The 22,720-nt window shown below is 29.2% G+C and overlaps 1 protein-coding gene across 1 annotated transcript; it reads left to right on the top strand.

The window, feature by feature from the left end:
* Window positions 1-1,020: 1,020 nt before the first annotated feature.
* LOC142324533 (lysophospholipase-like protein 1) lies at window positions 1,021-22,376 on the top strand. The gene is made up of 5 exons (XM_075365371.1): window positions 1,021-1,275; window positions 6,503-6,627; window positions 16,138-16,280; window positions 18,196-18,310; window positions 22,095-22,376. Exons 1-5 carry the CDS (start codon window positions 1,134-1,136, stop codon window positions 22,347-22,349), a joined length of 780 nt encoding a protein of 259 aa, XP_075221486.1. The 5' UTR covers window positions 1,021-1,133; the 3' UTR covers window positions 22,350-22,376.
* Window positions 22,377-22,720: the final 344 nt, after the last annotated feature.

The raw sequence follows: 22,720 nt of genomic DNA, 5'->3' as shown, positions 1-22,720 counted from the left end.
TTTGAAAATAGGAGTACCCAAAATAAGAAAAGTGGAAGAAACAAATTTGAGTTGCTGGTAACCAAGGATTCCAGAGTTTCAGATCAGAGATGTACTGGCTTAGTACAAATATGTGTAAAGATTATATACAGGTATGTGCATGAAAAGAATTAATAACTAACCTGATTTCTATGCAACACTAGAATCACTGAAAAAATAAAATTATGGTTAGTAAAGGTTAGTGTGAATGGTGGAAATCACAACCGTTGAACTGCTTTATGAATGTCACAAAAACAGTGCTAAGTTAAACTTTCATTTGACTTTATTGCCTTTTTGTTATAGTATTACAAATTTATGCCATAAAAAAAGAAATGCTTTCAATAAGCAGTTGTAACTACACTTTCCTGGTCAGAAGTGACAAACAAAATTAATATAAACGCAGTATAAAATGTAAAATATTAATTATATATAAGCTAAAAGCAAAATAAAATTAAAGCTATAGAACAGTGCACATTCAAAAACGTGATTACTTGCAAAAGATATTTAAGATTTACCTCGGGATCAATCGCCTCAATGACCTAGTTCAGTTATAATGCAGTTTTTTTTTGTTTTTTTTTTAATGTAAATATTTTTATTAGAACATCAGTAAAACTAATTATTTTTCTTTATTTTGCCTCTAATGTTCTGAGAATGTATCAACTTAAAATAAAATCGGTTTAATGTAATGTATAATGTTTAATTATTCACTAAACTTTATTTAAAGATTTTAGATGAACTTCTTAAAAACGAAATAATGCTACATTCAAGTATGTTTTACCATTGTAGGAAAAAATTTCACTTTACCCACTTAAAATTACGTAAAACATTGTGATTTTGAAAGTACATTCATTTATTCTGAAAATTTTTAGTACCGACCTTGAATAGCCTATTAATTATAGTTTAATAATAATTACTTATTTCCCTATCTGATATAATAATACAGAATCTTATCAGTGTTGAATTAATATTGACGTAGTGACCAATTGTGATTAAATACTTAGTGAAAATATTTCAGGTAAATATGAATCCCTTCTACATTAACATCTATGATTAAAGTTATGACCATCTAAATGTCGATCACAAAGTTCTCTGTTTGATGAAAGAATTTTGTCGAAATGATAATTAAGTTTTTATTGTTACTGTTATTTTATGGTGATATATCTACAGCAGAAGATAAAGCTTTAAAAAGGATAAATAATATAGTAGAAGTGTTACCTAAACATCCAGAAGGAACAGTGGTATTTTTACATGGAATAGGTGAGTTATACGATTTTCGCATATACTGCACACATATATTCAGCGGTAGAACTTAAATTAGATTCCTTAGTACTTACAAAACAAATCACATTTAGCAGTTTACAATATATTATAAACTTACAATTTAGTTTTTTTGTTAGCGGTGGTTGATTAAAATTACCAATATACCATACGTGTAAAAACGGTTTTATCGGTAGTGTATAATGTTTTCTGTTAAATTTTTCATTAAATTCTACTTAAAGATTTGAAATAAACGTGTTAAAAATAAAAGAAGACTGTTACGTTCAAGTACGTTTTGCTACTGAAGGAAAAAATTCCACTTTACCCAGCTAAAGTTATGTATAAAGACAAGAGTATATTTAATATAAAATATGTAATATATTTAATGTAAATTTCGTAAAAGATCATCGGGAGAACCGAAAAAATAAATTTATCTAATGATATTTCAAAAATTAAAATCATTCAGTCGCTGAAATAATGAATGCATTATCAACGCGAATAATTCAATTACTCGCTGCTAGAGCTGTACGCTGAAGCTGACCGACTAAGTGAGATTTGAGTAAATCTATGTTAAAAATATTAGTAGTAAGTAAATCTAGTGAATCTAAGTACTTATACTTAGTAACAAAAAGTACTTAGCACTTTTTTTTAATTGACATTTGCAAATAAAAAATTGGTAAGAGATATTTCTTTAAGATTTTATTTTTTGACGCAATGAATTGCCAGTACGTGATTTAAGAAGGAAAAGATGTGTTAAAAGTAGTTGTTAATTATTCGTTTACTGCTTATAGGTTTAAAAATATTAACGATTAATATATGGAAATTGCTCTTCCAATAGATTTTTTCGAAGCTACGGAACGCCATCAATGTAGTTACCGGTGGCATTGTTGTAAATAACTTTTGTATTATAAACGGTTTGGAAACCCTGTTTAGTACAAAGTCAAACAACATTTATGTTGCGTTGTATCTTCACCGTATCGTTTTGATAAATGTTTGTATTCTGCGTATTGTTGAAGTGTTTTGAAAAATTTTATTAAGTGTAAATTGTTATTGGCCTCCGTGGCGCGAGTGGTAGCGTATCGGGCTTTCATCCGGAGGTCCCAGGTTCGAATCCCGGTCAGGCATGCCATTTTCACACGCTCATCTAATCCTCTGAAGTAATACCTAACGGTGGTTTCGGAGATTAAAAAAAAAGTGTAAAATGTCGATCTTTGTAGCTTAGTGGTCCTCTGCCTTTCATCTGGAAGGTTCCAAATTCGAATATATCAGCATAGCATTTTTCGTACGATACATAATTCATACGTCATAAAATGACAGTAATTGGACCTGCTGCTTCGTAGAAAATTAATAAATAAAATTTGCATTCTTATTTATTTTTTTGTTAAATCCGTACTGACTTAATACAGTAGTTTTATGATAAGAAACTAATTTTGTGATGCATGAAAAAATGCCCAGCCTGATCAGTACCACGGACTTCCATTCTGATCTCCACAGAGGAATGTTAGTGTCTTTGCCATTAATACTGATACTATATGTGTATCATACTGTTACTAGGGGATTTGTGATGGTTGATTTTGGTGTTTTTCAATGAATCGTTTTGTCCAATGCATTCTATTCAGTACGATCATTACAGTTTGCTGGATATTGTATACTGTTCAATTTCTGTTGTTTTGTAAGTTTACTGCATGATCGTTTATTATTTGTTTTGTAGTTTCAAAATGTTTTCTCGTAACGTTGGTCTTTTATTTGAACTTCTAACAGTGTGTTATGTTCATGCATTTTTTTGTTACTATGTGCATGTTTTCGTGTATTTTACATGCTAGTTTGTAAGTATGAGTGAATGCCCAGAAATCTGATATTTTATTTCTTGAGTTCTAAAGTGCGGCTGACAAAAAGGTTTGCATTTGCTATTATTAGAAGATGTGTGATAAAGCTGCATTAGTACTGAATGCTTTATTCACAGTAATAGATGTGTTGTGTGTAAAGATGTCAGATGTCGTAAAGTTTCTAATACCAATTTATCTATGTCTCAGTGTAATATGAGGGTGTTTTTAAGTTATAAAAGTAATTTAACCAGGTGTTTGGAAATGAGTGAACTGTTAGCAGGTCTGGTTCAGCAAACTGTTTACTGCTATATATAATGTAGTTTTGTTGTTATGACTTTTGTTAAAGTTGCGGTCTTATTTATGTTTTAGTGCTTCTTTGCACAGGTGCATATAACAACAGTCAAAATTGATTTTGTTACATGGTCAATATTTGCTGAATCTTTTGTGTTTTGAGCACTGATTACAAATATGAAGTCAGAATTTCCTTACCAGTCTCAGAGTTTTTGTAATTACTATTCCTATTGTCCAGCAAATATATGCGCATGAACAATGCAAGTACAAAAATTATTTTATTTATTGCAACAGAAGTTACTAAATGAACTATAATTTATTTTAATTTAAAAATAGCCATGAAAAATAAGTATTATTATTTACACAGTAATTAAAACAATTAAAAATGTTACACATATATGATTCATGTTATATTTTTTCTAAATGTAATATGTCACTCATTGCTCAGTGTACATGAATTTTGTTTTGGTGACTCAATCATGGCTGTAATACTGTAAACAATAATCAATGTACAAGCTAGCTGAGAAAAATCTCAACTACATCAGTAAAGTGCAAGCTCTCAAATGTGTAACATTTAGTGGTGCAACTATTTTAACTACCAATTTGTGATTTTATTTTTCCCAGTGATGTCAGTGTGTATACTACATTAATGAGTGTGTAAAGTGTTTAAGTTTTGTAATACTCGCCCTTGTTTGTGAGTGTATTGCTGTGAAACGTTTAATAAAAATGCCACACTGTTCCATTAACCATCCAGACAGTTTCTACTTCATTTGTGGTGAGGTAATATTAATGTCTCAGAGGAGAAATATAACTTCACAGATAAAAGAATCATATGAACTAAATTTTGGATGTAAAATAGGTATCAGGACAGGTCCTGGGCTCTTCATATTTGTTGCAGTACATGTGTAACACAGTTGACTGGTTGATTAAATGGTTCTTATCACATGATATTTGCAATCCCAATGCTTTGGAGAGAACTAAAGGATCATTTCACTTCAAGAATTGTTATTTTTGTATAATGAAAATATCAGGGATAACAGCTAAGATTAGACATTCTATTAAATATTCTAATATTCCCTCTGCTATAAGACTAATTTCTTACAGTCTAGAACCTCCAGTGCCTTTCCAATTTTATAACCACCAAAAACATGAGGATCATATGAAGATGAAGCTGTTGATGTTGAAGGGACTATTCAAAATGGGATGCTCAAAATGGATATTTCTCTTGAAATCTGGAAACCGAAATATTTTGCGATTACAATACTTCCTTTACTTCATTCAAGGAAGTAAAAAGTGAATATATTATATTCATTCATTATAAAAAAACGTTTTATGTTTATTTTATAATATCACATTTTCGCTATTTTTCAACTTTTACAAATTTTGAAATTTGTGATTTGCGAAAATTCCTGACGTGATGCAAAAAAATGAAGGTTATTTTTGGATTCAGCGCTAAAAAATACATAGAAAGCAATTATCAAAAGTTAAAATATCCCACAACCCAAATTTTGTATGTTTGTGTTTAGAGGTACATGCACCTCTGCAGTTTTGTGTGTGTGTGTGTGTGTATATATATATATATATGTGTGTGTGTGTGTGTGTGTGTGTATGTGTGTTATTATTTTATACAAATCTATTTGTATCAAAGAAGAGATCTCTGCTAAACCAAAAAATGGAAATGACAACATCAAAAGCCGTAGTGTTAATTAACTGCTTTTAACAAATAATATTATAATTTTCTACTGGCATGTAACTTACTAATTTATTTACTAACACTGACCTAAATATAATAAAATAATATTTTATCTTAAATTTTATAAAACTATTAAATTAAAATTTTGTAATTTAGTAACATAAAGTAAAGAAAAAATATTATAATCCCTGTTTTAGGAATATTTATTTACTATGTATTTACTATTTATATAAAAATATATTTACTATTTATCATAAAAAAATTTATTTGTATTTTTTTAAACCTGAGTTTTAATTTTGCATTTATTATTTGAAAAAAACTGCTGATTTAGCATTCTCTGTTTGATGAAGAGTGATAGTTTAGTCTCACCCAATGTTAGGTGTTATGGTGTTTTCCTTTTACTATTGGATTTCATTATATAGAAGTATTCTTAATTTTTGCTTAGTTGGAGGAAATATGAAATTAAATACTTTTTATGTAATCAAACTGGATTTGTGATTGAAGTTGTAGATGATTATTTAGAATAAATTTAAGATGGAATTACAAACCGTTAAAATGTATAGTTTCATTCTGTATGAATTGTATAAAAATGTTTTAGATCTGTGTCTCCTATCTGTGTTTGCATTTGCAAGTAACTGGCATAGTTTGACCATGTTAAATAAGTGTACCAGCTCTTTTATACATTATTTAAGATATATCTTGTATAAAATACCAACTGATTCAATGTAAAAAAAGGAACAACCATTGCAAATAATTTTGTGCATACCCATGTGAATGTTTTTTAAAATAATGAATTTTTTATTTTATTAAAGAAATATTTCTGTTTTTTTTCTCACATATACTGGTTATTTTCCATTTCTTTTTTTTCTCTTTTATTACCTCAGTTAATGATTGTAATTATTTTTCTAGTCATATGAAATGCATAACACTTTTTTTAGGTCTTCATTTAAGGGCATTAGTGAAATGTCATGCAGTGTTAAAACTGAAGAAGGTAAATTTGTGCTTAATAGGCTGATTTGATATGCTATATAAGACTAGACTACCTGTAGGAGTAAGTTTTTCTCCCTATTTTGAACTCAAATTTTTACAAGTGCAATCAAATATTTACAGCCTTCAGAGCAATGCATACATTTACTTTTTAATAACTCATTCCCTAATTCTCTACTAAAATTTAAAGTTTCCTTCACCCATCTAAAGATTAAAAAACACCTTTTGTTTTCAATTCTTCCACAATTAAACTATTAAGTTTTAGTTAGGAATTCCATTAGTACAAGAAACATTGATAATATGTAACACCAGAGTTAACTGATATTTATTCATCAAACGGGGACTGCCACATCAGCAAGTTTTCTTTTATTTCTCAATGAGTTTAAATTGGAAGTGAAATCCAAGGATTTAAGTGTAACTTTTATTTTAGGCGATACCGGACTTGGGCTTAAAAGATGGATCGATGCCTTAATGGGTAAAACTGAACTATTTTATAAATTACACGTAATATTTCCCACATCTGCTGAAATTTACAGTAAAAAACAAAGAAGAAAGGTAATCCATCTTAATACCTAAAAATGTCTATTTATTTGTTTTGTCTACTTGTAGGAATGTTTGTCAAATTATTGTAATATGTACAGTTTTTAATTATATGTATATTTAATAATACGCCGAAAATTTTCTTGCTATATTTAACATTGTTTGTTAATTATCAGCCAGAATGTTATTCAGGATTTGGGAAAATTTCCCCGTTAGATTATTTGAATAAATTAAAATCCATATTTATTAATTAATAAACATGGATTTTAATTTATTATCATTCTTCATGATCCTTCATGACATTATCATTCATGAAGGTATCGTAAACACACATGAAATTTCAACATTTTCATTATTAAGTAGTTTAAAACCGTTCAAATTACAGTTTTTTTTATACATTTTAAAATATCTATTCAATGCATTAAAGTTGACTGTGCAAAGGTTTTTTTTTGTGTATGAATTGTAAACATGATTTTATTAGTACAAAAAAATAGTTTTCTGCTTAAAATAGTAACAAAAGCCTGATCTTGTTTTTCCTTGATGGGTTTCTTTTTTTGTTAGATAAATAGGATATAGAGCTAGAATAATCATACACAATTCAGTTATATACACAAAAAGTGTTACATTTCCTTACTGTATGACGGCCTCCATGGCATGAGTGGTAGCGTATCCAGAAGCCTTTCATCTAGAGGTCCCAGGTTCAAATCCAGGTCAGGCATGACATTTCCACATACTACACAATTGTCATTTCATCTCATCCTCTGAAGCAATATCTGATGGTCCCAGAGGCTAAAAAAAAGAGAGAGGTATTCAAAGTATAAAAGTTAAGTGAGGCTTGCAAAAATATGTCCAATTTTATAGTTTCTAGTTTCTAGCAATGGTTTCAGGTAATAGATTGGGGTGTTACAGTACTACATAAATTTAAGTTAATAATAAAACAGATTTTATTTGGAATAGAATGCTTGTAAATAATGAAATGAGTAACCAACTGGTGGCTACATTAATATTAATTTTGGTGCTTATAACTTGAAAGAATTCTACTTCAATTATAAATTTTATGAAACAGAATTTTGTGAATTTGTGAATTTTTTATAAACCAAAATTAAGATTTTCAGGTAAATGAAATTAACAGTTTTAAAATAAAGATAGCTCTTACTCCACATAATTTGTATGATAATTATTAAAATAATCATAATGATTTAATTTATTGAGGGTTGTAAAGAGTAATTCAGTGCTTATATTTCCAATGAACATTTTGTACATTAGCTTAAATCATAGCATTAGGATAATGTTTGAGATTACTCTTGATTTAATTAAATTGTTTGTTTTTGGTTTTTTTAAGTTTTCCCTTAAAAAATTAAAAAAGAAAACAAATTTAATAATTTTAATTTCTAAAAAAAATAACTTGTAACAACAAAAAAGATGACATTTGATTTGAATGAATCAGTTTCAGTAGATAGTTTAATGCAGATATTCTTAATAAAAATGATATAAATATATATATATATATATATATGAAAGAATTGTAAAGATTTTATTGTGAATGATACTGTGCAAATGTCTACTATTCAGGAATTTAACCCAATTTTGGTGAGTAGATTTTTAGTACCACAACAGACTTCTCCATCACATCTACTTTATTTTAATAACGTTGCATTGGAGCTTCATGTTTTTATATATGTTTCTGCACAAGTAGATCCTACTTATTGGTAGGAATTTTATAAAACAAAGAATTAATATCTCTTTTTCTCCAAGAAGCATTCAGAATACACTTCACTTGGATTATTTAATGTTGCTCACAATTTTATTTCACACTTTATTTTGGTAGCAGTTTAAACCAATTTTGGAAAACTTAGCTATTCATCTCTTGGTGATAGAACCAAGTCTTCTTCAGCTCAAAAACTAAAAGCCTTTTTGGTATTTATGTATTATAATGGCGCCACTATGGCTGGAAGGTTATATATAATAGGTCCATAAATTTATAATGTTAGGAATAAAGTAGAAACACAAAACTAGAAATTGAATCATTTATTCAAATTTCCTGTGGCCAAAATTGGGCAAGAATTGTTAATATTTCTTGAAATACATCGTTGGATGTATGTTTTCGGCACCACATAATCATCAAAATACGAATTTATATGGTGACTGGCAGTGCCTCTATGTTTTTATTTTTCCATTTCAAAGAACCACCATAATATTTCCACATTTTGTGTGTGTACTCCTGTTTCAGGATCAACGAAATTATAATTGTGATTGACAGTGAAGTGCTGGCAACCATGCTTCTACAGTTCATTTGTCCTATATGCTTTCCATGAGTCAGAATACAGAGTTGTACCATATTCCACATGTTTTAGGATTTCATTCAAGACAGTATTGAAGGATCTGTCGGGAACCTCAACTATAAAACATTCGTCCGTTTCCCGACAAATTCCCCTTTAAATCCACTGTTGGGAAAACACTCGTCCAAGCTGACTTTTTTTATTGACTGTATAGAGTTTCATCTATTATCTGGACCTCCTAGGAATTTATTAATCCAGGTGATTAATAAATTCCAGGTGATTTATTAATTGTGACATGCCTACCTCACAAAGTTAGTTGTTCCAGTCTGTACACGTATGACTGCTAATGTCTAGCTCATGTGAACATCAATTGAAAGGACTCATTTTATATGCCCAGGAATAAATAAAACGGACTGCATTCAGAAAACTTACTTTGCTGCCTTTCATCCAATACCATCCAATTACCTGTGTGCATACCTATTTTACTGTGGCAACTTCTCTTGTTGCATCGCCAAATGACTCCTTCACTAAAATACAACATATCGTTTTTTTTTGCATATTTTCGTCCCTTCGGAAGAATACCCTTTTCTTGCAAAAGTGTAACGACTTCCTCCTTACAATGTGGGTGTTCCCAAAATTTAAGTGCATATATTTTATTTATAATTTCACCGTTAACTTTAAGAAATATTTTTAATTTATCGTCTTACTCATAAGAAGTAGAATATAGTTATTTAACTTGCCACCAGTCGCACTGGTTATAACCTCCCAATGATGGTGACGCCGTTATAATACACAAGTACCACCTGTTTTCAATGAAACCATCACCACTTTCAATGTCAATAATGATGAGCTACCTGGTTTTTCCAAAATTAGATTTTAATCCACTATTGAGACTATTTAAAAATGCCTGATTGGCTGATTTTTCTAGACAAGCTTTTAATGTTTTTTGGATTCATTAATCCATGTTTTGTTCTGATAAAATATTTCTTGTCCTTATTCATATTTTGCATTTATTGCTCTTCAAATACTCTTTTGTCCAGTTAAGAATGCCCTCACTATCAGTGACCATACCTTTTTCAGTTTCTGGACAAAATTGAAAATTTATTGATTTTAAAGTTAGGCAATCATCATTTACCATTAATACTTCATCAAAGATGGGTGGTTCATTACTGTGGAAAAATGATATACCTTTGGTCTAATTATAGTTCAACAAATTCATCACCTTACTTTAAAACAGGTTCATTATGTTTTCTTTTCTTGGTTGATTTTCCCTTCATTTCTATGTACTTTAGTTATTAAAAAACCGATGAGCTTTTCTGTAATTTTCTCAGCATATTTATAGGAATAGTTGCATTTTTCAAACAAGGAATTAAAAATATTGAGAATGTTTGTTTTTTCCTGCATTACATGGTTTCCCCCATTTATGTTTGTTTGAAGCACAGTGATGACTACTTCATCATTTTTACTAAATAAAAAATAAATTATAATGTAAATTAAATAACAAAACCTCATGTAAATTAGTAGATTTAAGTTAATATAATTATATTATTTACAAAGTTATTAAAGAAAACTACTGGGAAATAAAATTACAAAATAATGATTTATCATGTTAAATAACAACAATAAGTATTTATTTACTTTAAATAATTAAATAATAAAAACAAACTGATAAAAAAATAAAAATATTAAATAATTAGCAATAAGAACACAGATGAGCTGTTTATGCAGTGAGTGATGACATTAGTTCTAGTCTCAAAACCTCAATTTATTGCATGCATTAAGCATATTTTAATACATTCACTTCTGTTTAACGAATCAATTAGAAAATGTTTTATAACATCACTCTGTTTACTTCAGGATAGAAACAAATAATAATTAATGTAGAGTATGAGTTTATTACTACAAGGTGAACAGGATGAGGAATTTATTGCACAGTGCTGCAAACAGCACTCTATTTGAGAAATAGATTGTATTATTAAGAGGCACGTAAGTACCTGATTGTATCAAGAGATTAAAGATCCTTAGATTGTATTAAGAGGCGAAAGTAAGTACCATTTGAACATATCTGTTGCGTACCTGACTTTTTTGATCATACATGCTTAGTTACTTCTTTCAACTTTAGAATGAAGTAGCTCAGCCAGTCTGTCTGTTTATGCACAGGTTATTGACACAAGTCGGTAAACATGTTTAAAACAATTTTTTGGGCGCCAGTTGTAAAATGCAGTTGGTACAAGCTTTTGTATGTAATAAATACTTGTTCAAACGAAATTTACCGTCAAAGCAATTTCTACTTATTAATGCTTTCTTGAAATTTTGGTGGCCAGAATTTCAACAGTTAAGAGACAAACATCCAGAAATGAATGATTTGAGTCACAAGCGATGATATTCTATGAACCAAGTACCTTCAAATTAGTACCAACATACGGTAAGTAATGTCATTTGTTTGGCAATTATGATGAAACATGAATTTATATGTAGAATTTGATGGTAATAATTTTTTTTTCTAATCGATACCTTTTTTAACAATCAAAGCAGATGGTGCTTATTTTATTGACACGCCTCCTATTTCAATTTGAACTATTTATCTGAGCTACTTTTATCATTTTGCCTACTTATTAAAATATTGCATGGGTAAATTTATACTGAGATTGAAAATAAGAAAACAAATATTAATTATTACTCATCTTCTATTCTATAGGATTAGAACAGATAAAATATTGTAGGCATCAAGAAGTAATAGTCATTTAAATTTGTGATGTCTATAGATACAAGTAATGTATGGTTACCAACAGTTTCAAATGACATTTATGTTTCATTGGAGACCCTCCCACTGTGAAATTCAGTTACAGAACGAAAATCTGAAATTTTTATCATGCCCCAGGATTAATTACTGAGGAGATAGAATTATTTGTTTAAAAAGATAGAATAAATTAAGAAATATATTAAAACAATTCATGCATTCATAAATATTCAACTGCAATAGAATTTGAACAGTAAAAGTTATTTTTAAATTTGCTAGTAAAAATAAATGTTTCATGAGTAAATTTATCTAAAAAGAAAAGATAAAGATAAGGGTGTTGCATAAAAACTGAGAACTGTGTAAAGAAATTTAAATTTTAAAAAAGGATGAAAGTAAAACATAATAATCTTCAACTGAGTAGAACTAGATCTTCTTCACATAAAAGACATATACAATTATCTATTTCAAGCATTGCCTTCATACTGAAATGAAACCCCATATATTATTGTAATAAATTATTTTAGTATTAGGTAATTAAAACAGTGTTCTGAATACACGGTTCGTTTAACATAATTTAAAATATGTTTGTTTACAAATTAGATATTTTAAAATTAGATCACCCTTTCCAAAATCGTAGCTCACAAAGCACATCGAACTCAAAACATGATTAATATATTGAAAAAAAACAATACTTTTATCGAATACCGATGTCACTGGTATATAAATATCCAATCTATTTCTTTTTAACGTCTCAAACGGAAAGGATAAGATAAGAGTAGGTTTTCTTATCACATGACATAAATTCAATTCTGTATCTGTAACTAATGGTAATCCGGCCGGTAACCCAGAATTGTTTGTATGTTTATCGTTTAGTTTCACTACCGATATTTAACATTACTGTTTGGAATTTGCCGACTAACGAACGCGATTCCATTGAATTCTTGCTACACGCTGACCGGTAATTAGGCCATATTGCATTGGGCACACTATGCGTCTTTAAGAAACGGACGATGTAATATGGCGTTGCAACAAACATACTTGCCGGTTGAAAATCAATATGCATACCTGTAAGTCTACTTGCAGAAAAATCTGAACCTCTGTTTCGTGACCGTCATACGTTTTCTATGTATAGTTGGCGTTCAAACTATCAAGTATTGCTCGGTGTCACCGTGAATTGGTATGGGTCCGAATACAGTAATCGAATGAAATAGTTACATTAGAGAAATATTTGTCGGTTATTTTGAACAGCATAGGCAAGATAAAATCGGGGAAACGGTATGGTCATCGAAATTAATGAGATACTGTTCTTAAGTCGCAAAAATCATGCTGGTCTCGTGTCTCCCCAACAATGGCTTCTCGGTATCAGTTTTTCGAGAAAACGACGAGCGTTTCGTTGGGAAAGATACTGACATATTGGTTCAGACACTGCTGAATGCCATCAAAGATAACGTTAATGAGTGGCCCATACTGTATTCAGATTCTTGGTGTGCATACCAAACCAGTACATTGGAAATGGAAGGGTTCTGCCATTGTACTGTGAGTCATCAAGTACAGTTTCGTTGATCCTCACAGCGGTACTCATACACAAACCATTGCAAGCTTGTGGGGGGCGCTGAAATGGCGGAATAAAAAGCACACGAGAACTGCCAGGCACCACATGGAATTCTAATTCACCTAATATATGTGGCATCGCATGATTGGAGAAGAGAAACCGTTCCACAAAATACTTGGCAGAATAAGAGACTTCTGGCCTGGCCGGCAGAAGTCACTATGTAACAGTCGGTAAGTAAATTTTCCATGATCATTAGTTGAAATAATTAGTAGCCTATAAATTAACAGTGAAAGAGAAAGACATTTGATGACAGGAACAAGTGCTGGTATTCGATTAAAGTAACAAAAAACTATTGTTAAAAAATTGTAAAATTGAGGATTATAAATGACATCATGGCATTCCTTATCTGGGGAATGTTGTCTGAGCTCTTAAAAAGTGATTGTTGATAAATGTTCCAGTAGATTAAGAAAAATGTTAAATTATTATAAGAGATGCTTAAAAAACGTGTAATCAATAATAAAAACATCATTCTTTGAAGTTAAATTGACTTTGATCAATAAAAACATCAGAGATAAACAAAGTAAAGTATCACTAAACAGTTTAGGAACTTAATAAATATAATACTAATAACAGTAGTAGGGTGGACCAGATGCTTGCTGTAATATAATAGATATATAAATGTAAGTATTTTAACACAATTTTAGTTTTTAGGAAACTCTCACCCAGTTAACTAGCAAAGGAGTAAAAGTCAGGCCAACTCTTGTTGGTAAAAGAAAATCTTTGAAAAGTTTCATAAATAAACTCAAGTTCCAAGGAAGAAATTAACAAGGATTAGTTAATAAACATGCTACTATAAAAGTAATTTTTGATAATGGGCTTTGTTCCATTATCTACACAGTTAACTATCTTACAGCCAACCAAGTAAGCTACGAGGATAGATCAAATATAAATAAGACTTTTCATTCTGAGCACATAAGTTTGAAGAGAGCAGGTTACTGCTTCTAGAGTGCATTGGTGAGGATGTCAAGAGTGGGAAGACCAGGCGGTGTCTGGTTCAGACTAGTTTCACAGTATCCCTCACGATGTCAGAGCAACAGGTGCATTCTTCACTGCTCAAAGCATTATCATTAAATTTCTTGCTCATGAAGGCGTAAAACCAGTGGAAATTCTGCAAAGATTGACTGCACAATTCAGGATCAAACAGTGTCAAGGGCTTGCATGTTTGCCTGGTATATCGAGTTCAAGGAAGAATGTTTATAAATAAGGAACATGATCGCTGCCCTTGGATCAGCATTACGGAGGAGAACATTCGCATGATTCGTGACCTTATTGAAGGCAATCAATGTCTGACAGTTTCCGAAATTGCATCACAGGTTAGAAGAAGTTATGGAAGTTAACAAACAATCATGACAAAAGACCTAGGGTTCCATAAAATTTGTGCCCCTTGGGTCCCTCACCTTTTGACAGCAGAACACAAGTTGAGACGTTTGCAGGTCTATCGGGAGTTTTCAGCACACTTTGCAGAAGAAGGGTGTGCATTTTTGAATCGAATCGTCAGCTGCGATGAAACTTGGATCCATCCTGTGAATCCAAATAAGCCAGCATGGAGTGGCAGTGGAAGGAGGAGGCAGCCCCTGTAAAAGCCAAGACTCGACTGTCAGCTGAAAAAGTGCTTACAACTGTTTTTTTTTTTTTGACCAGCGAGGCGTTTTGTACATTGATTTTCCGCATGAGCATTGAACAATAAATACCACTTCTTACTGTGAGCTTTAGAATGAGGTAAAGGTTGCTTATCATTCCAAAAGACGTGAACAACCAAGTTGAGACATTATTCTCTATGACAATGCTCAGCCCCATTCTGCAGCTCTAACTTGCAGAAAATTAGAGGAAATGACATGGACTCAACTTGAACATCCTCCCTATAGCCCTGACCTATCACCCTGTGATTTTCATCTCTTTGGGCCGCTTAGAAGCACTAGGAGGACAACAATTCCAAGACGATGCGGCGGTGGAGGCCTTTATGCATAATTGGCTCCTGACACAACTCACTTCATTTTACGATGCCAGGATCATCAAAAATCTCCCAATCTGCTGGGAAAAATGCATTTCCAAAGCAGAAGATTATGTTGAAAAATTATGTATTATGTTGATTATAACTAATAAAAATTTAAAAAAATAAAGTCTTGTTTATTTTTTTTTTTTTGTCTTCAGTCATTTGACTGGTTTGATGCAGCTCTCCAAGATTCCCTATCTAGTGCTAGTCGTTTCATTTCAGTATACCCTCTACATCCTACATCCCCAACAATTTGTCTTGTTTATATTTGTTTATAACATAATATGTTTTTTTATGTGAAAGAGAGGGGTGTTTTAAACTGTTAAAACTAGGTCAGAAGACTTAATTATTAAAAAGTTGAGTTGCCAGACTCTCTAACTCTAACAGTTGCAAAACTACATAAAAGATGCACATTTTACACCTTGGAAAATTAAAAAAACTGATCTCAAAATATAAAATTTTGTATATTTATTAAATTTTATAGGTACAACTTACAAAACAAAAATCATTAAATTTTGAGGTATGAAGATCTAAAACAGTAGTTTAATGCATATATTGACCTCTTAGAAAAAAGAAATAGAAAAATAGATATTGTTTAATCTTAGAATGATCTACAAGTCAAACTGATAAAAACCCATCAAGAATTAAAATAGGAATTCAGTATAATGTGCAGTAACATAAACATGAGATTTATATTACTACAATATCCATGTTTCAAATTTGAAGTGTTTGAATACCAATCTTACCATAAAACATATAAACTAACTTATCTGTTGTAGTAATTGCATTGCTATTTTTATTATAGCAAACAGTAGCACCTACCAACTATTTTGTAAATTATTGTTTTATTGGTTTTGTAATAAACCATAGTAATTTATAATTATATTTTATATTTTTGTAGAATCATGCTTGGTATAGAGAAGAATATTACACTTACAATGGAAAAGAAGACTTAGCAGAGATAGATTGCATAGCCAATGATGTAATTGAAATACTGAAAAATGAATCTAGATTTGGAATTCCAATGGAAAACATTTTTATAGGGGAGTGTGTGTTATAATTTACTCTATAGATTTATGTTTTATATTTATCCCAATTTTTGAAATAAATAAATTCATTTATTTCATCTTTAAACAGAAAATTATGAAACTACATCATCATTGCATTAGTGTATCAAGTTTTTAATATACAAATTTTAGGTAATTATAGAATACTGGTTTACTGTTCTTTCTTACCTTCTTCAGTTTTTTATGATTTTCATTTCTTTTCAGATCATTTATTATTTTTTGTTTCTATATCTATTATTACCTTCTACTTTTATTATTCATTTATTGTGCAAAATTGTCCTTCATTTCTTATTTTATCAATCTGTCAGAATCCATACCTCAAGTTTTTTAACCTTCTTTTATGATCTTCAATAAAGTTCACAGCATTAAATACTAACCATTACCAATCATATAGTTATTGAGTTTTCCTCAATTTTATCATCATATTTCAAATTGGTACTTTAACATAAATGCATTGGTTGGATACCCCCCTAGCCATTCTATTTTCTTTGAGTAAAAAATGGAAAATGCATCCTTATCAGAGAAAAATAATTTATTAACAGAAATATTTTTAATGTAGGATAAATTTTCATTCTATTACAAAGATCTTGAGTCAAAAATATATTTTGCTCAAGTAAAGAAGAGTCAGAATTTTCAAGAAAAAATGTTTACAAGTCTTAAATAAGAAAAAGCTGGCAACTGAGTGTGGTTGATTAGAAATCTTTTTTAAAAATATTATACTTGTTGAAAAGCTTGATAAAATGGTAGTGCATGCTTAAATAAAATAACAAATTTATGACTCATTTCTAAATACCTAGACCTATTAAATATCTAGATGACTCTTCCAGAAGACTACAGTCTAGTCCCTTCCTCAGTAATAGTGCATGTGATAAATCTATTGTCGTTAATAACTTAATTTACAATGCAGGTATGTAAATTTGCTTAAGAAATCCATTTAGTATGCTGTCTACTTCTTAAATCGTTTTAAGATGAATGCTACTTCAGTCCTACCGAGCAAGGGACTGGATTGAAACACTGAAAAAAATTTTTGATGTATATTTCTAGGTATTTTATTTCTTATCAAGTGTATTTGTTATACATTCAGGTATCATTATTTAAGTATAAGTAAGATAACTGAAGATGTAGAATAAAACAATATTCAATTTTTATTTTATTAAAAACCTAATACAGAGTGATTTGCAGTAAGAATTAATAATAAATAATTGATAAAAGTGATGAAGTATAATAAATATTATATTTAATGTATGGCAAAGTGCTACAAAATGCACCTGTTCCCAAATGACAATAGATCAATTGATTGATATAAATAAGTTTGGTCTATAAACCATTTATGTATTTTCCTAAGTCTATAGACTTAGAGAGTATAAGGCAATGTTACTCATACATTCCTCAACAGATTATTCAGACTAAAAAAATTTGTCTAACAATTTCTCTCATTTTTCCAATTATTACTTCAAAGTGATTATTTAAATGGAAATGTATTAAAATAATCTATCTACAAAATATTAATACTACATTGCAATTTTTTTTTAATAAAAAACATATACATGAAAAACATAAACATTACCTGCATATACATGAAAAGAGAACTGTAACTGATTTAGTTTCCAAAAAGGCTACATGTACTGTTAATATAAGATTTATGAGATCCTTATACAGTCAAAATGATAAGATAAAATTAAAAAAAAAAAATTATTTGAAATCTGTGATTTGATTGTGAAACAACAACAAAATTAATGTAACAAAAATGACAGCAGAAAGTGAAGATTAAAATAATTGGTATACATATAAAATTATAATAATTTCATAAATATATATGTGAAATCCCAAGCTCTTTTAAATTCAAAGAATGATAACTACAATTTAATAGGTATGTTATTGTATTTTGCAGGAGGTTTTGGTATGGGAGGTAATGTTGCAATGCACATTGGATTCAGATATGCAACAAAGATAGCAGGAGTATTTTGTTTGTCATGTTTCTTGAAGAGATATTCTGTGGTTTTTAGGGTAAATATAACATTATCATTATAAAATATTATTCAAATAACTGCTGTAATAATATAATATGAAAAAATAAGAACCTATGATTATTTTTTTCTAATTTTGGATAGGTATTCATTTAGAATATCTAGAACATAAGAATATGAACAAAACAAAACTTAACTTCTCAGACCTCAACATATCCATAATAAACAACAAGCAGACCTTCAAAAAATATATAAAACCCATAATCCTTGACTCCTGTTTATTCGAAACATGTTTAACCTCTCACATGACAGCCCATAGTAACACCTGTAGATAACATGTTATATAAAATATAGAGTAAAACAATCAGAATCAGTACTGCTAACAAAAAATACACAAAGCTAATATAAATCAACAATCATTCATACATAATTAACATTTTTTATAAAAGAAGGTTGTTGTGTTGCTTTCAAAATCACCAAGAAAGTACTTAGGTCATTCAACATAATAATCAAGCTTACATCAATAATCTTAACCAGAAGTGTTAAATTAAACTGTAATGGCTGTACTAAATATTATAATAGGCAAACAAATCTGCATTCTCCACATAAGAAGAACAAATTCAATAGCTACACAATATAATGAACTAGTATTAGGCACTGAAAAATAAAATAATTTATTTTTAAATTTATTGTTTCAAGCAATTAAAATTAAGATGTCTTGGTAGAGTATCTTATTTTTAAAATGACTTCATAAATATGTGTTTAAATTCCAAACTTTGAAAGTAAAGGTAAATAAAAATACATTTTATTAAAAATTAATAGATTTATTATTTAAATAATTTCAGAAAGAGATTTCAAATTTCAGATGTGAAAGGAATTACAATAGAATTAAACTTTCTTGGTTTAAAAAAAGTGATTGGATTGTTTTTTGTAAAATTTTTATTACAAAAAAGAAAAATACAGCTGGAGTACATTTGAGAAAATAATATCCATTTGAATCTGTTAGTATGGAGTCAGAGAGATAGTCAATGGAAAAGTATTTTGGAATAATAGTGGCATTAAATTAATTTGTGATGAGTTAGGTGAAATACAGAGTAAGGTAGTGGAAAATAATAAAAAATTATAACCTACAAGATAATGGTTGATTTATGAAAATTTAGTTATTGAGCAGTTGTAGTTTAGTTTTATTTTTAGTTACATCAATATGATGTTAAGTAGCAATATGAGTTCTTTAATCTTAACCTGCATCATTGTTATCATCTATATTATATATTATAACATTGTTATCTATATTAGATATGCATAATTTGCATATTGTTATCAAGTTAAATGCTTGCAATATAATTCATTTATTGTTACTTATACTTTGCACCCTTATCCTATTAATTTTTTCATCTTCAATTCTATGCTTCAGTCGACCAAGAAATCAGAGAATAAAAAGGTTTCTACAGGAACCTTAAAATGCTTACTGTTGTTAAAATTCTACAGTGAAAGTCATTAGCTATTGATGTGGACCAGATAATCTTAACATAACAAATGAAATAGGAGTATACCATATCAAGAATTGTAATCATCCAGAAAGGACATCACAAGTTAGCACTAACATTTGATTGTAATAGTTAGATAGCTATAATCATTATTTTGGGTATTTTAATTGCATGTTAATATACTATAAATTTAAAGGAAGATCTGCGTGATTTTAAAAAGACAGATTTACAATATATCTGATTATTGCAGTAAGAAATCTGATGGTAAAGATTTGAGAATTTTATGTGGGTTTGGTGATGGTGTTTCTGTATATACACCATCACCAATCTATCATATAATAAGAAAAATAACAACCTATGATAATTTTTTTTCTGGTTCTAGATAGGTATTCATTTAGAATATAAGAATATGAACAGAACATATCCAAAATAACCAAAATAACCTTCATTATATGTACAAAACCCATTACACTTGTCTCCTATTTATTCTCAACATATCTAATCACTCTCATGACTTATAAGATAGGAAGCCAAAAAAATTAGTATGGAGGGCTTTACAAAGAAGGATGTGGAAAAGGTGGTAATAAGAATAGATAAGGCAACATACCAAAAGTGTAAGAACTATGTGAAAATAAAATGAGATTTTCAAAGTGGTTTGATCTTATAATTGGCTTGTGAACATTATTAATATATTATTATTGTTATGTAAAATTTTATAGTATGAAATATATTACAGTCAATAATATTGATGAATGTTATCTATGATGAAACAAAAGCAAAACTAAGATAAGAGAAAAAAATAAAATCATAGTTTTTGTATTGATGCCATCATCTTATTGTGTAAAAGTGAAAGTAAAGTTGAGGGAATGCCTGAATGGAATAAACAACTGCAGCATGGGATATGAAAGTAAGTAAAGAAAAAAGTAAGACAAAATCAAGGAAAGATAAAGGAAAAAGAAGAAAGCTAAAACTACAAAATAAATTCTTTAAATACTACAAAATTTTAAGTATTTTAAGTGCTATCTGTTAGAACCCAGTAAGATTAGCAGAAAGAAGAATACAGAGTATAAGAAATTTTTAATCAGAATTTAAGAGGACTATTATATAAGAAGCAAGTGCTAAAGAAATGTAGGAAGTATGAAGAAGGATTGCACAAGATGCACTAAACACAATTTCTTAGTGTAGAGGCTTTGATTATAGGAGGAAAGTAAACTATAATTTTTCTTAAGAGAGAAGATGAGATTTTAAACGTACACATGAAATTTCTTTGAAGCATGATAGACAAAACAATTGAAATTGTATGAGGAATCCATAAGAAGTAAAGGATATCACATAAACAGAAACTGTGTCAGACCAAATATGAACAGCAAGACTCAGATGTTCAGATTTGTTAAGAAAACTGGGAAAAAGGAAACAGATCTTGAAAATGATATTTCAGCTAGTAAGAAAGTACAACAGTGGATTTTTTATTTTGTTAAAATTAGAATACCATAATTATTTAAAATGAACTAATAATTTATAAAAAAAAATTGTGAATTATAACTAACAACTCATGTCATATGTAAATAATTAAATAACTCATCATCTATGGTATATTGAAATTCAACATTGCAGATAAGACTATTGAACAACTTAGGTATTCTTTCAGTTTTTGGTGTGATATTGTTTTTGTTTAATTATAGGGGCATTAATTTTTTTTTAAATTTCGTGCAGCAAATGTGTTCAGACAACTATTCTTAGAATCTTCTTACAGACAAAATGATAAATCATTTTCAGCACGATAGGATATCTTCCCATTTTTATCATCAAGAAAATAAAAACTATTTATATGTTTGAGAAATTAGTTTGTGTATGTGGGACCAATTAACTAGCTTACTCAGAAAACTGAACTATTCCACTACTGAATATTTACAGTAAGGGCAAACAAAAACCTTATTTTTATTTATTTGTTGAGTTACCAATATATTAAGCTCAATTGCAGTTTTTATGAGCGAGATGAATTTTTTAACAAGTAAAGATTTCTAAGACTGACCAGAATTTGTAAAATCTGGATGAATTCCAGTAATACTACCACTCCACCATGACGTGAGAAAAAGTGACTTATATAAAATCACTATACATGTGCAATATTTAAATCACTAATTAAGAATTAGCATTAAATCTTTTGGACAATTTCCAAGACTACTTTTATAGGGCATTTTTCTTTATTTTTAGAGTTCTTGTTTAAACAATTTTTATTACCCATAATATTCTATGTATTACAGATTATTTTCAAACAACAACAGCAGTAAATAAATAATTTTCAAAATAAATAATTTTTGGGTAATCTTTTTTCAGGTGGTAAAAGAGAGACTAAAAAGAGATGAGCGTTTTCATTTTCCAGAGTTATTTATGGTAATGGGAGAAAATGATAGAGAATTACCACCTGATTGGATCATTAAAACTTCTAAAAGATTAAAAAGAGTAGGTATTCGAGGTAATTTATTTACGATGCTAAGAGGAAATCATGAACTACAAAAAAATGAACTTCTACACTTAGAGAAATGGATATTTTCTAAACTTGGTAGTAACATACTTAATGAATTTAACTAATGAGATTTTAATATACATGTCAATAAATTAAGCATAAATCTTTTTTTTACAAAGTTGTTTGAGATGTTTCATTTTGTAAAAGACAAAAAAAAATTGTAAAACCTTTTTCTAAACAAATTACCCATTTCCTTAAAAAAAATATATACTAAAACTTATACAAAACAGAATTCCAAGGGACTGGCAAATAGTAAGAGTATGCAATGGATTATTGATACATGAATAAAAATTTGTTGTATAAATTTAACTAAACTTAGATAGACGTATGAACAGACAGATTATTTGTGTCTGTTACAACAAAATTTCATTATTCCACATAAATAACTAGAAAACATTGGTTAAATGATGAAAGTCAGTAATAGTTGACAAAATAA

This window comes from Lycorma delicatula, chromosome 5 (genome assembly GCF_047948215.1).
Source record: "Lycorma delicatula isolate Av1 chromosome 5, ASM4794821v1, whole genome shotgun sequence".
NCBI lineage: Eukaryota > Metazoa > Arthropoda > Insecta > Hemiptera > Fulgoridae > Lycorma > Lycorma delicatula.
The sequence above is the reverse complement of the archived record's forward strand: the minus strand, read 5'-3'. Positions and strand labels throughout refer to the sequence as shown.